This window comes from Coccinella septempunctata, chromosome 4, assembly GCF_907165205.1.
Source record: "Coccinella septempunctata chromosome 4, icCocSept1.1, whole genome shotgun sequence".
In the NCBI taxonomy this organism is placed as follows: domain Eukaryota; kingdom Metazoa; phylum Arthropoda; class Insecta; order Coleoptera; family Coccinellidae; genus Coccinella; species Coccinella septempunctata.
The window spans coordinates 19,968,527-19,982,093 of NC_058192.1; the positions used below are offsets into that span (position 1 = coordinate 19,968,527).

The window sequence follows — 13,567 nt, forward strand, 5'->3', positions numbered from 1 at the left end:
GAATCAATAGGTAGTGTGTGCTATGCTAGGGAAAAACCACGTGAAAACCGATTTTCACGGCTGAAAGTACTAAGCTACTCAAAATAGCTCGTTAACATGTCCAAAACGTGCTTATCCATCGATTCAGAGGCACTCGACTATATATGAATCGATCATAAATGATGTGTGAACAAGGGCCTGGAACATATTCATTCTATTGGGGTGTTAGGATGTTCGCTTATTGATCATTCACCAAGTGACTGATCTCCTGAAACCCTATTCAACAAGTAGTCTTCGTATGTTGTAGGAACAGTTCGGAAATGTTTTTCGCGCGCTCTTGAAAACTCGCAGGTTTTTGTTTCGAAATGAGTGCCACTTATTTGATGACAGGTATGTAAGGATTTTTTTATTTTGAACATAATCACTACAAATTTTTCTATGTACTCAATCTATGAACAATCACAGAGAATTTCTAATAAGAAATCACAGATTTCAATTCATCAAACTCAATCAAGTAGTACCTTTCAGTGAGAAAATGACGTTCGGAACCCTTTTCTTGTATGAAATATTGCTGAGGGAGGTGTGACCAAATAAAATGATCACAATGAAGAAACAAGTAATAGAAGATGAAGCCTCTGCGAAAGAGAAGCAGGACATCAAAGCAATCGAAAATGCCAAAGTGGGTATCCTCAAAAAACCTTTGTTAAACTCTTCTGCCCAATGCAGGCTTAAAATCGAAATATTTATTGCAGAAAATGAAAAATCAGGAGAATGAGTACCAAGAATTGCTAGAAAAGATGCGACTCGACTTTTACGCTATATATGGGAAGAAAAAGGACACCCTTAGTTCTTTGAACGATTTTGAGAACATGAGGACTTTGGGGGGTGGTTCATTCGGAGTTGTCGTGAGTTTTTCTTTGCGTTTATCCGAGGTTGATGAGATATCCCAAACCTTTGCATTTTCAGATTCTTGTTAAGAACATAAGCAGCGGTGAGTTCTATGCGATGAAAGTTCTTGATAAACGCCGCATCGTGAAACTGAAACAGGTGGACCATACTTTATATGAGAAAAATATTTTGGCAGCAGTTAAATTCCCTTTTCTTGTGAACTTGGAATTTTTCTACAAGGATAACAGTTATTTATATTTCATCATGCCGTTCGTCAATGGTGGTGAACTTTTCAGTCATCTAAGGAGGTAATTAAACTTTAATTGGAATCCATATAATTGCAAATTTCCACTTATGTTTGATAATTCATAAAGGTTAAACATTTTTGTGGTATAGATTACACGAATATCTCATTAAATATGACTAAATATGCATAATTGAAATTGTAAGAGTGGAAAATATCCCCCACTTTTGATGAGTTTGAGTAGTAAGATGAAGTAGTAAGATGACTAAAAAGTGTTTCATTTCTAAATCGAATCACGTTTAATATTATTATGTCATGGATCGCCGGATGAGAATACCTATTCCCTTAAATGGTCTGGTAAAATAGTACACATCGATGTTTTAGATTTGTGTATTTTTATTTAATACATTAAAAGATTGCTACATATGTGTTCCGAAACGTCGGCTTACAGAAATTTATCACGGAGAATTAAATTACATTGTCCAATTCCTAACATTTGTTGTTTCATTTTGTCAACATCATTATATTCATATTGTTTGATTTGATAGTGACAGAATAGTGAGAAATTCTAATTTTTCAGGTTAAAACGATTCGACGAACCTATGTCGAAGTTTTATGCCTCACAAGTAGTATTAGGGCTAGAATACCTCCACAACTTGGACATCATTTACAGGGATCTGAAACCAGAGAATATACTTTTAGATAATAAGGGATATGTCAGGCTGGCCGATTTAGGATTTTGTAAGGTAGCAATCTTAATTTTATTTACCCACCTTTTCGGTTCATGCAGAGTTCCTAAGAACTAAGACCTAAGAAAGGAACCAATCTAATCGAGAGACGGCGATCACGTGAACGCCATCCTTCCTTTCTTAGGTCTTATTTCTTACGAACTCTTCGTAAACTCACCAATACAATCTTGAAGTTTTCACCATAAAGTGGCTTAAATGATGGAACTTCCATATCTTAGTTCTATTATATTGCACCATAAGAGAACCCATTCAAAGACAATTTCAGGAAGTGTCATACTTGAGGTCAACAGTTCTCGACCCATCAGGATTTTTTCGTGAAAAATAGCAGATTATTATCTGGTGTTGTTCGGCAAATCGAAGTTATGAAAAATGAAGAAATTCAAATGGAGCCAATTTTTTTTTTAAATCTCATCGGTTCTACTAGAAAAAAAACATGAAACATATCCTATGCCCACATCGAATAGTTTTCGATTCATTCAAATTAATCGTTCACAATTTTTGCAAAGATTTGCTCTGTACAGGGTGAGCAAAATTCTGAGGCGATCTCGAGAACTAAAAGAGCTAGAAGAAAACGGATGACATATTTCCGAGCTCTTTTTCAGAGAAACAAAGAATGGTAAAAACCGTAGCCTCCTATGATTCTTCGTTTTCTAGGTATAAGCAAAACATAGACATAGAGACATGGACTGAGCAATGCCAGCATGAAATTGGCTATTTATTAGAAAGAGAGAAAAGCTAGTCGGGACATTACCTTTCTCTTTTTTGTTCACATCTTAGTTCAATGGTTCACATAGAGGTGAGTGTAGACCAATCAAAATTCTAGAAAAAGACAACTGCATTCCCGACGTGTTTTTCTCTCTGTCACTTTTTTTGACCGTATTTCATGCATAGATATAAAGGGAAGGCACAGTCCATGTCTCTATGTCTATGAAGCAAAATGAGATTTTGACGATTTCGAAAAGTTCTATTAATTTTTTTTTTGATGTTACAAATCTGAAACTTGAACCTTCTACAGGAAGTTTTTTACGTAGATCACTGACAAGCTCAAACAGTTTTTTTATTTCGAATCATTAGGAGAACTTCCGTTTTTTTAAATTCAAACTTCTATTGAATCTGTCATTTTCGAATTGGAATTGGAAAAAAATCTTTTGTCAGTTGTCAAGTTTCAGATCTGTAACTTCAAATACAAAAAAGTTATGAAAACTTTGTTGTATGAAAATTTTTTGCTAATAACTTAAAAACAAATAATCGTAGTAGTCTACGGTTTTCACCATTCTTTGTTTTTCTGGAAAAGAGCTCATATATGTGTCATCCGTTTTCATAATAGCTCTTATAGTTCTCGATTCTCGAGATCCCCTCAGTAGACAACGAATTTTGCCCATCCTCTACTTATATGTATAAATATGTTATATGTTTCCTGATTACAACTGAATTGCAAATTTGTATGATTGCTTTTTTCCATTGCTGAAAATAGTGACATCAAAATATGCACTCACACTACACTAGTAATACCAATAGATCGTTTCCTATTTGTAAAACTGGTGTAATAATGTTTTTTTAATGACTTTTTCTACAAGAGTTCACAACAATGTTGAGTTCTAAGTTATCAATGAAGTCAAAAAAGTTGTTCTCCAAAATATTTGTGTACAAATCTACATTTAAACGATCATTTTATAACATGAAAACACTGAAACGTTGCTGACATCGTCTTTGTCTAATGTCTAATGACATATGGATTCTGCAGCGCCCATATGGTTATTGTTGATACCATCCTCAGTAAAACAAGTATCTAATGAATAATTAAAATAACGTCAATTACCATATCAACCGCTATTTTCTGTCAGCCTACTGAATCAAAACAGGAAAAAAAACTTCAAATGCTGGTAACTCCTAAACGAAAACCAATCGGACCTATGTTCATAGGAAAAAAATGGTCAAAAAAGCACATCTACCTTCTGTCAAAGTTTTTCATAGAGCTTGTAGAACACCCTGTATATTTCAACAAAAATAGAACACAATAAATATTTTTTATAGATGTTCACAGCGTAAACAAATCCTGAGCAGAATTGTTAAAAATTTCTATAGTTACCTACGCTATTTGCCCATATTGGATATTATAATCCAGTGGGCTGTAGACCTATAACCAGCTATGTTAAAGTTGTTTTCGATATTTGCCAAAATTTTTCATGGAAATCAAGAAAATTGTGTATATTCAAAGAATGATCTATACAGATATCGGCTATAATACTCAATTGAGCACTAAAAAACCAAATCCACACAATTTCAGAACGCCTAGGCTAGGCTTTCATCACTTATTTTTTTTTAACAATTCATTATTCTTTTTCCACATTTGTTCTGAGTAAAAAGTGCGTTATCATTTAGTCAATAACAGTCTATAAATTTCGCGTTTTGCCGTGATACTCAATCGATGAAGATGTGACACCACAATTTAATGAAAAATTATAAAATTTTTAATTCGGGATTGCCATTCATTTTCCAGTCAAGATACTGGCTTTGTTCAACTTTCGAGCTGACTAATTTTCTTTTGTTTGACATTTTCCATATTTTCATTTTATATTCCGATAGATCGTAAGAGGAAGAACGTGGACGTTATGTGGCACACCGGAATATCTTGCTCCGGAAATCATTCTCAGCAAGGGCTACAGTAAATCCGTAGACTGGTGGGCTTTCGGCATCTTCATATTCGAGTTGAACGCCGGCTTACCACCGTTCAATTCGATGGATCCCATGCGGTTGTACGAGAAGATTGTGGCTTGCAAATATAAGTTTCCGCCCCATTTTTCCAGCGAGTTGAAGGACCTGGTGAAGAATATTCTGCAGGTTGATCTGACCAGAAGGTGAGTTCTTCTCTCTATTTATAACCAACAAGGTTACAAGTGTTACAATAAGGAAGAAGCAAACTTATGCATGAGAACGAGACGCTTCTTTTGAATCTGGGTTGTTTCCTTGGAGATAAGATTTCTCCCAGAAGTATACGGAGAACTTCATAAGATGAAAAAATATCGCTGAAACTTTTTTTCAGAAAAATTTTTTTCGCCAAAAATCATTTTATTTTAATGAATATGTTCCTTCTAGAGTGATACAATTAGTCCAACGTCGCTCTAATATTTCAGCCTCAAAATGGGCTTCATCAGTTTCGGCTATCACTTCTTCACAGTCTTTTTTCAAGCCAATAAATCCTTTTCCGGTGAGCTTTTTTTTTCCACATTTCGTACAATTTGGCAATGGTAGCCAACGATTTGTGACTATAACAACAACAACAACAACAACAAACAGTCTTTATTTCAAATCAATGGTTACAATAATAAATACTGATAGCAAATGAAATGAAATAGTGTCAAATAAGCAGTTTTAATTGATGAAATCATCAAGACAGTAAGGTTCCAGACTCAGTAGAAGCTTGAAAATCTTCTTCTTGAACAAGTTGAAGTTGTTTTCCCTCTGTATTACCCCAGGTAGACTATTGAAAAGTTTTAGGCATCTGTATTGCATTTGATTTTGACTTGTCGTCAATCTATATTTAGGAAGGTTATATGATGAGGTTCTTGTATTATATCTTTCCTTAAGGTTCCTATACTTGCTGAACAATTCTTGGTTCTTATGAAAAAATAGGAGGCATTCCTGAATATATATCCCATAGATCGTCAAGATTCCTTTTCGTCTGAAATAACCGCGACATGATTCCCTATAACTCAGTTTACACATTATTCTGAGTGCCTTTTTCTGCAGGACAAATAGAGATGAAACATTACCACTGCCGTAAAAGGTTATTCCGAATCTAAGCTGTGACTCAATTGTTCCATAATATGCAGTTCTTAGTGTTGTGGAGTCAACATACCTTGAGAGAATCCTTAGAGCATAAACTGAAGAACTAGCCTTATTACAAAGTTGCTGTATGTGTGAGTGCCAGCTCAGTTCCTCATCTACATGGAGGCCAAGGAATTTAACACATCTTGATACTGCGTATTCTTGATTTTGTAACGAGATACTCTCTGGTGGTTGTATTCCAGAATTTACAGGATGAAACAGTACAATACCTGTTTTAATTTTATTCAAAATGAGGTTATTTTGGTCGAACCACATCTCAGCTTGCAGGAATACATCCTCAAGCAGCTGCCTCAGCTCTGGCCACAAGGACTTTATCAGCAGGAGGTTTGAGTCATCTGCATAATTTACTGTATTCACTTCATTTGTGTAACATTGTGAATTCTGTATGAAATCATTAATATAAATAATGAAAAAAATAGGACCAGCAATACTTCCCTGCGGAACTCCTAATTTCAATTCGAGTGGTTGAGATCTTACATAACCATTGTTGGTAGAAATTTCCACAAGTTGTGTTCTTCCTCTGAAATATGACCGGATCCATTCCATCGCTGGGCCAGCAATACCATACTTCTCCAACTTCTTCAATAAAATGTCGACACTCAAACTATCAAAGGCCTTGGCAAGATCTAAGAACAATCCCAACGCTAAGTCTCCTTCCTCAAAAGCATCCACTATCCTCAAGAGAAACTGAAACACAGCTGTCTGTATGGATTTTCCTTTTAGAAAACCATGCTGATTCTTGGAAAACAAGTTATTCTCTATAAAGTATTGGACAAGTTGGTTACAGAATGCCAGCTCAAAAATCTTGGAGAAAGATGGCAAAATACTTATAGGTCTGTAGTTCTTATAATCATTTATATCTCCTTTCTTATGGATAGGCTTGACTATAGCAATCTTCAAAGCTTCTGGAAATATTCCATGCCTCAAGGAGTTATTCACTATGAAGTTCAGTGGTTTTAATATTTCATCCCTCGTTTCTCTAACAATGTTATTAGATATTCCATCATATCCTCTTGTTTGCTGGTTTTTTAACGATGTACGGTGTATTGTCTTGGTGAAAGAGCAATTTATTTTGTCTTTTTCATCTATAGCAGTTTTTTGGAAATTTCTTCCTTCAAACGAATCAATAATGATATATAAAATTCGCTAACGATGGCCTTGCTTTTTCAATGAACTAAATTCTGTGCACATTCCAAAATACGGAGGCCATAACTTTGGTCGCTTTGGACAAAGTTTGCTTTGGATGTGGTTCGCCGGCTGCAGTCCACTCAGCTCACTAACGATTTGACTCTGGAGTGTAGTGATGGATCCATACTATCCATAGTAACATACCAACTAGAATAATCCTTCTTATTCCTACGAAACAGCTGCAAAAGTTCTCGGAATTTTCGACACGTTGTTCTTTTCTGTGCACTGTGAGCAAACTCAGTTCCCATTTGGAAAACAGCTTTCTCATGGACAAATGTTCATGCAAAATATATCCCACACGTCCCTTTGATATCTTTAAAGTGTAATGTTATCTCCTGAAACTTCACTTCACGATTGGCCAACAGGATTTTGTGAACTTTTTTGATGTTATCCAGTGTAACCACATCTTTTTTATTAGCCGAAGAGTATCTGTTGAAACACTCTGAATCATTTCTCCTCTAATACCGTTTTCTATGAATAGTAACGTGGTAATAAATATCTTTAATAATTTCTAAATTATTACCCCCAATAGCACAAAGTAGTCCTATGGACATCCATAGGACGTCCTCTTCGGACATTACGGACATCCATGGGACGTCCATTTCTGGTACAATGGACGTTCTATGGACATCCGAGGGACGTACAAATGTCACAACTTTGAACCGAATTCGGACGTACATCGCGGACGTCCAATGGATATCCCGTTGGGACCATCATTAGCTATCTCAACGGTACAAAAATTTACCACGACGTTGGCTATCCTATCGATTAGAATTTTAATGTCCTAGAACCCAATGTCTTACCCTCAGACGCAAATGGTATTTTCTGTGTTGTTCTCATTTCCATCCATACTTACTAGAAAGTTTTTACACTTGGCCCGGATTCGAACTCGCGAGTACGTGGGGACATCGCATTACTGAGTCTTCGCTGCAACCGTCCTAGCTACCGAGACTATACGATATACCTACTTGTAGGAACATATTCATTATATTGTTAACTGATAAATGGAATAGTAGTCGATTAATACAGAAATACCATATAATAAAAACTAAAGTCTTAAAACTCAAACATAGATTATTTTATAATAGTAATTACTCAAGTATTTAGTCTTTGTTCATCATAACGTTATACATAATAAAATATTCCTAAGATATTCATATACTACAAAGCGGTAAAATGGAGTTTAGTGAAAAATAATATTAAATTTTGGTGTTCATTGATATACATGTATGTATTATTTGGTCCATATTACGGACTCCTAGTGAATATCCGGTATGGACATTCAAAAGATGTCCCTACCGGATATCCACTAGGTATCCGTGATGGACGTTATACGGACCATGTAATGTATATGTATGAGTCCGTACTATGTTCATCACGGACACCTAATGGATATCCAGTAAGGACATATTTTTGACACTGCCTGTATTAAGTCGGTCAGGGACTATTTTGGAACTATATATGATACGGACATATGTCATATAGTCCGTATTATGTCCATCACGGTCATCCAATGGATATCCGATACGGACATTGTACATAAATCGGACTAACAATGGATATATATCGTGGACGTCCTAAAACTGTCCGAAAACGGACGTCCAAAGGACATACAAATCAAGTCCATGAACGTTCCGACGTTAAATGGACATGAATTGTACGTCCCATGGACGTTGTGTGCTATTAGGACTTGTTATTTGCAGCATACATTCCGATGTATAGTCAGGTAGAGTGTTAAATGAATTGGATCTAGCTCATACTCACGACTGTCTTGGAATTGTTCGAACACATCAGTTCAATAATATCAGTTTTGAATTATAACAACATACCTACAATCTTAAAGATTGATAAATGTGAACCATATAAGAATACTACACTTTTCGTTTTCACCAATTCTTCATAATAAACCTTATAACTCACAAACCGTTTGTTTGTATGGTATAATGTTGAAATTACCATCAAATCAGATATATAATGATGCAAAGATATAGGGTGTGCGATTTGAAATAGGAAATTATTAAGTAGACAGTTTCTGATATTACCGGTTGCACAGGTGTTAAAATATTTTAGGGAGCAACTTCATTGTCGAAAATTCCCTCTCATGTAAATTTTCAGCACAAAATTGTGATTAGTTTTCCATAAACGTCTAATAGGCAGTCGTATAGTGAATCACCCTGTATAATCTTTGATCACGGATATGTAATTTTATCATTTCCTTCTAGGTACATATTACGATTTTCCATGTCAGTCATTGAATATCGGTATTGAATTATAATTTCCTCTCAATGAAGTTTGACTGACATTGCTGTTTCAGTTTTTTCATTGAATAGTTTGTAACACACATAAGTTGATATGTGGATTTAAAAGTTCATTTTTCGCCAAATCCGACGATATACATCCCACAAATAATGAATTATCAAATTTCCAGATACGGCAATTTGAAAGCAGGAGTACAAGATATAAAAAACCACCGATGGTTCCGTGACATAAACTGGATGAACATCTACCAGCGTAAAGTAGTTCCTAGCTACAAGCCGATAGTTAAAACAACTGGAGATGCGTCTAATTTCGAACAACAGGATGAGACCAATCTTCAGATAGCCGCAGAAGAACTGTATCCAAATGAATTCAAGGCATTCTGATAGTTTCACAAATACCATTGTTGTATTAAGGATTCAAGTTCCATGATAAGCGAAACATTTTCTTCGTTGGCGAAAAAGTTGTCTAATTAATTGGGAAACTTTTTTTTTGGTGTACCTCCATTGATCACTGTGGAACTTAGTTATTTCCACATTATTGTATTCGTTGGTTTTATAATAAAGTCTTATTCTTTGAAAAACTGAAACATTATTTCAGAGCTGAGTCGAAGAGTTCTTGGAAAATTTACATAGGAGTAGGGGGCAATGTCGTAGATAGAGGGTGCTGGTACCTGGGAAGATCATCAATGTAGTTTTTTATCCTTGCTTCTGAATATTTTCGATTTCAATATCTGGGGTGGCTCATTTGTGCTATCCCAGCCCAAAATATCCAAGCGGGCAAGCTTGAGTTGAGAATTGTTTTTCTATGTTCTTTTTTTTCTATTTTCCTTCACTCGTTTCAGTTTCTTGATTAGCATTTTCTGGCTCTAGCATGGGGAAAAATAATTTCTTCCGCACTAGTGATCTGAAACTGAAATGAGTGCTGGAAAGTAAGCAAAAACTTACAGGAGTGCGGTTTTTTCCTGACACGTGCGGAAAGTGAGATATATTCCAGCAAGCTACTCCTGAATAATAATTTGAAATAAACCTGAGTATCAGACAAATTTTTTTCACCTAAGCGTAAATTCTAGGAATATTGAAACATATTACTATATCAGTAATGTATATTGAAACTGAAAAAGAATATTGGTGTCAAAAAAAAACAGGGAAAATAACGTGGATCTTTTATTTTGTAAACAACGATGAATCTGAATACCAATTACAGTTATTATTTACATTTAGGGACTTATTGAGGCTATTTTGTATCTATTATAGTTAATCTACAAAGTTCCACTGACAATTTTTATATTTGGATCATTATGAAGATAGTCAGGAATATCTTCTAATGTGGTAAATTTTCCTGGAAGCGGCAACTCAGCAATTGGTTCCTGAAGAAAGATAAAGAAAATCATATATAATGTATATTCTATGAATAAGGAGCTATAACAATTTCTTATGTTGGTAACCATATTCTGAAATACTGTATTTCAAATTTGAAATCAACTCAAATCCAAAATGAACTTTATCTTTTTGTCTCAGAATGCCAACTTACTTTTCTTAATCCTCGCTCAAGAGCATACTGTTCCAACCATTCTGCATCACTGAGTATTTTTGGTGGTGGTGCTGAATTTGGTACTTTATCAGAATCATTACCATCATAACAATCCAAAGCAGATTTATAGTTTTCCTCTAACAAACTTTTCACCATGTAGGGACCTTCCAATTCATAACCCAATTTCCTGTAGCGAAAATATTTAACTTATCATCTCATTTGGAACAATGTCAATTTCAAATCATATTTCATCTGAATATGTGGAAGTCAGATGTACACATTGATTCAATAATTCTGGAAAATACTAAAAAAAGAGGTTCTAAAATCTCACCGGTAATAGTTTCTTGTTCCAACACCTGAAATAACAGCTATCTTCTTAGATCCATGCTCAGATTTTGCTATTATCTCAGCTTGCTCCATCAACAATGCACCATAACCTTGATGTTGAAATTTTTCATTATCATGTCCATGAACAGGTACCACACTACCATAAACATGAAGTTCTCTAACCATGGAACATCCACCTTTTAGTTCTTCTCTGAATGTTGTAGCCTCAGAGCATTTCCTCAACCTTCAGGAAAACAAGTGAAGTGCAGGAGAAATTATAAAATTAAAGATTTGAATACCTGAGCAGTCCTATAAGAATATCTTCATAAGGATCCTCATAACTCAAAAACGACTCTTTTCCTCCATTTGCATAATAGTCTCTTCTAATGAATTCTACGTTGAAAGGACGCTTTTTTTCGTGTATTTCCGCAATACCTACTTCTCTAGTCCTCACATCTCTGCATTTGTATCCTAGGTCCTTCATTCGGTTTAGTGCCAATTCTCGCAAATTTCCATGCTCCACACCAGAACTAAAATAGTATATTAAGATGGCTATTATTCACACCGATGACTTTCACCAAATGAGAAGAAGTAGAGACTCAATCTTATTCTCTTATAAGATTTACAAACAAATGAAGCTAACCTACCTTACAAGGGGCATTGGTATGTCTCTCTGAACCCTGTAGACCCTCGTCCATGGAGGAATATGTGCAAGAATATATGCAATCAGATCAACCAAAACAGAGGGAGGATAACTCTTATACCTTCCCGTCTTCCATAGTTCATATAAACCAGTGCCACGTATGACCAAAGTTGGATAAATCTTTAAACCATCTGTTCTGAAATCTGGATCTTCAAAGAATTCCTACAAATGGCAAACAACTTGCTAGAGCATTTTTTCAACATAAAGAAATTTCTGAAGAATTTAAGGGTTGAAATGGACCCCTGCAGCTCAATATCTGCTTTCTCTGAACAGTCTTGCTTTTTCTGAACAGTCTTCCTATTATACTTCTGATTTACATGCACAACTCACAATTCTATTATCTGGTTCAATAGCTGCTGGTTCAACTAATTATGACTTTCAATATTTTCTTCTTCACTTACCCTAAATTGAATGTAATCCCTCTCAAGTCCAACATTTGGAAGATCTGGCATCATATGGGCCACAACCTTGAATCCAGCATCTTTAGCCAATTTGAATGTTTCACAAACTGCTTTTACAGTATGTCCACGATTAGTATCTCGAGCTACATCCTCATATATTGATTGTACACCTGTTAAAGATAATAAGTGTTCATTTTTGCTTTTGAGTTATTCATTATAAACACACCAATTTCAAGTCTAGTACATCCATAGCTCAGCATATCTGACAAGTGCCTTTCCAAACAATAGTCTGGCCTCGTTTCAATTGTAATTCCTATACATTTAGATTTTGCTCTTTCAGAATATTTAACAGCTTCCTCCACACTAGAACTTTTGTGGCCAGATAAAGCATCATGCAAATTTCTTATAAAATAATCTCTGTAATTTTGTGATAAGCTCATGAAAGTTCCGCCCATAACAATAAATTCCACTTTATCGACAGTGTGTCCAAGCTGTTTCAGCTGGTCCACTCTATGTCTTGTTTGTAAATATGGGTCATATCTAGCACGAATGGCTCTCATTGATGTCGGTTCATAGCCTGTGTAACTTTGAGTTGAGTATTCAAAATCTGAATCAGGACCACCAGGACAATAAACACATATATTTCCAGTGAAATTTATATGTGGGCATCTATGGGGCTTACACATTACAGCTACGACTGCAATCTAATGAAAATTCAATTAAGATAAATACAGAAATTTGAAGATCTAAACTTACACCACTAGCTGTTCTGATAGGTTTAGCCATAAGTTTTGGGATCAAATATTTACGATGTCCTTGGGGGACAGCTGCTATGATATCAACTAACTTAGGGGCACTTTTCAACCCATATTTGGAAGATATCTGGTTCTTTAGTGAATTCAAGTTGATTTTTTTCTTCTCTTTCAAACCTTTTATCAATTCTTGAATGATTTCTGCTATTGTTATTACTTTTTTCTCAGCGGCTGTTAGGTGGGCATAAACTAAAATAAAATAATAAAATATTTGCTGAATTGCAATATTCGCTAAGTTACCATCTTTTTTCCTGCCCATCTTGAAGACGTTTCGTTGAACTTCAAAAAAATAATCTTTCCGTTGTTTCAAACTGCAATAACATTAATTTGTGAATAAAATAAGTTGAATTCAACACATTTCCATTATTGACATTTGTGATGGTGTTGTGTTGTGGAGGTTATAACAAAATTAACCTCAAAGTCTGAAGTCAACTTTCAAACTATACCATAGAGTAAAATAGAATTCACAATATATTTTTGCTATTAAAAGCTTTAGAACAGCTTGAATACATACAAATGCAAACAATTTTGTTGAGCAAAATTGTCGGCAACATTATCATCAAGATATTGATCGGTATTTTTTGAGATTTCAAACAACAACTGTACCCAATGAGATCATAGACAAAAAACTAATGAGT

The 13,567-nt window shown here is 35.0% G+C and overlaps 2 protein-coding genes across 2 annotated transcripts; one reads left to right on the forward strand and one right to left on the reverse strand.

Annotated features, from left to right (window-relative positions):
• The first annotated feature begins 14 nt into the window (after positions 1 to 14).
• Positions 15 to 9,729, forward strand: LOC123312329 (cAMP-dependent protein kinase catalytic subunit alpha-like). Its single transcript, XM_044896700.1, has 7 exons — positions 15 to 369; positions 508 to 658; positions 732 to 884; positions 946 to 1,175; positions 1,692 to 1,857; positions 4,447 to 4,718; positions 9,326 to 9,729. The coding sequence occupies exons 2-7, from the start codon at positions 575 to 577 to the stop codon at positions 9,537 to 9,539; spliced, it is 1,119 nt and encodes a 372-aa protein (XP_044752635.1). The 5' UTR covers positions 15 to 369; positions 508 to 574; the 3' UTR covers positions 9,540 to 9,729.
• Positions 9,730 to 10,306: 577 nt separating this feature from the next.
• LOC123310983 (elongator complex protein 3) lies at positions 10,307 to 13,332 on the reverse strand. Its single transcript, XM_044894713.1, has 9 exons — positions 13,170 to 13,332; positions 12,874 to 13,118; positions 12,344 to 12,821; positions 12,118 to 12,287; positions 11,661 to 11,878; positions 11,313 to 11,543; positions 11,018 to 11,257; positions 10,687 to 10,873; positions 10,307 to 10,522 (listed from the first exon to the last, which is right to left on the reverse strand). Exons 1-9 carry the CDS (start codon positions 13,186 to 13,188, stop codon positions 10,415 to 10,417), a joined length of 1,896 nt encoding a protein of 631 aa, XP_044750648.1. The 5' UTR covers positions 13,189 to 13,332; the 3' UTR covers positions 10,307 to 10,414.
• Between the last annotated feature and the right edge of the window lie 235 nt (positions 13,333 to 13,567).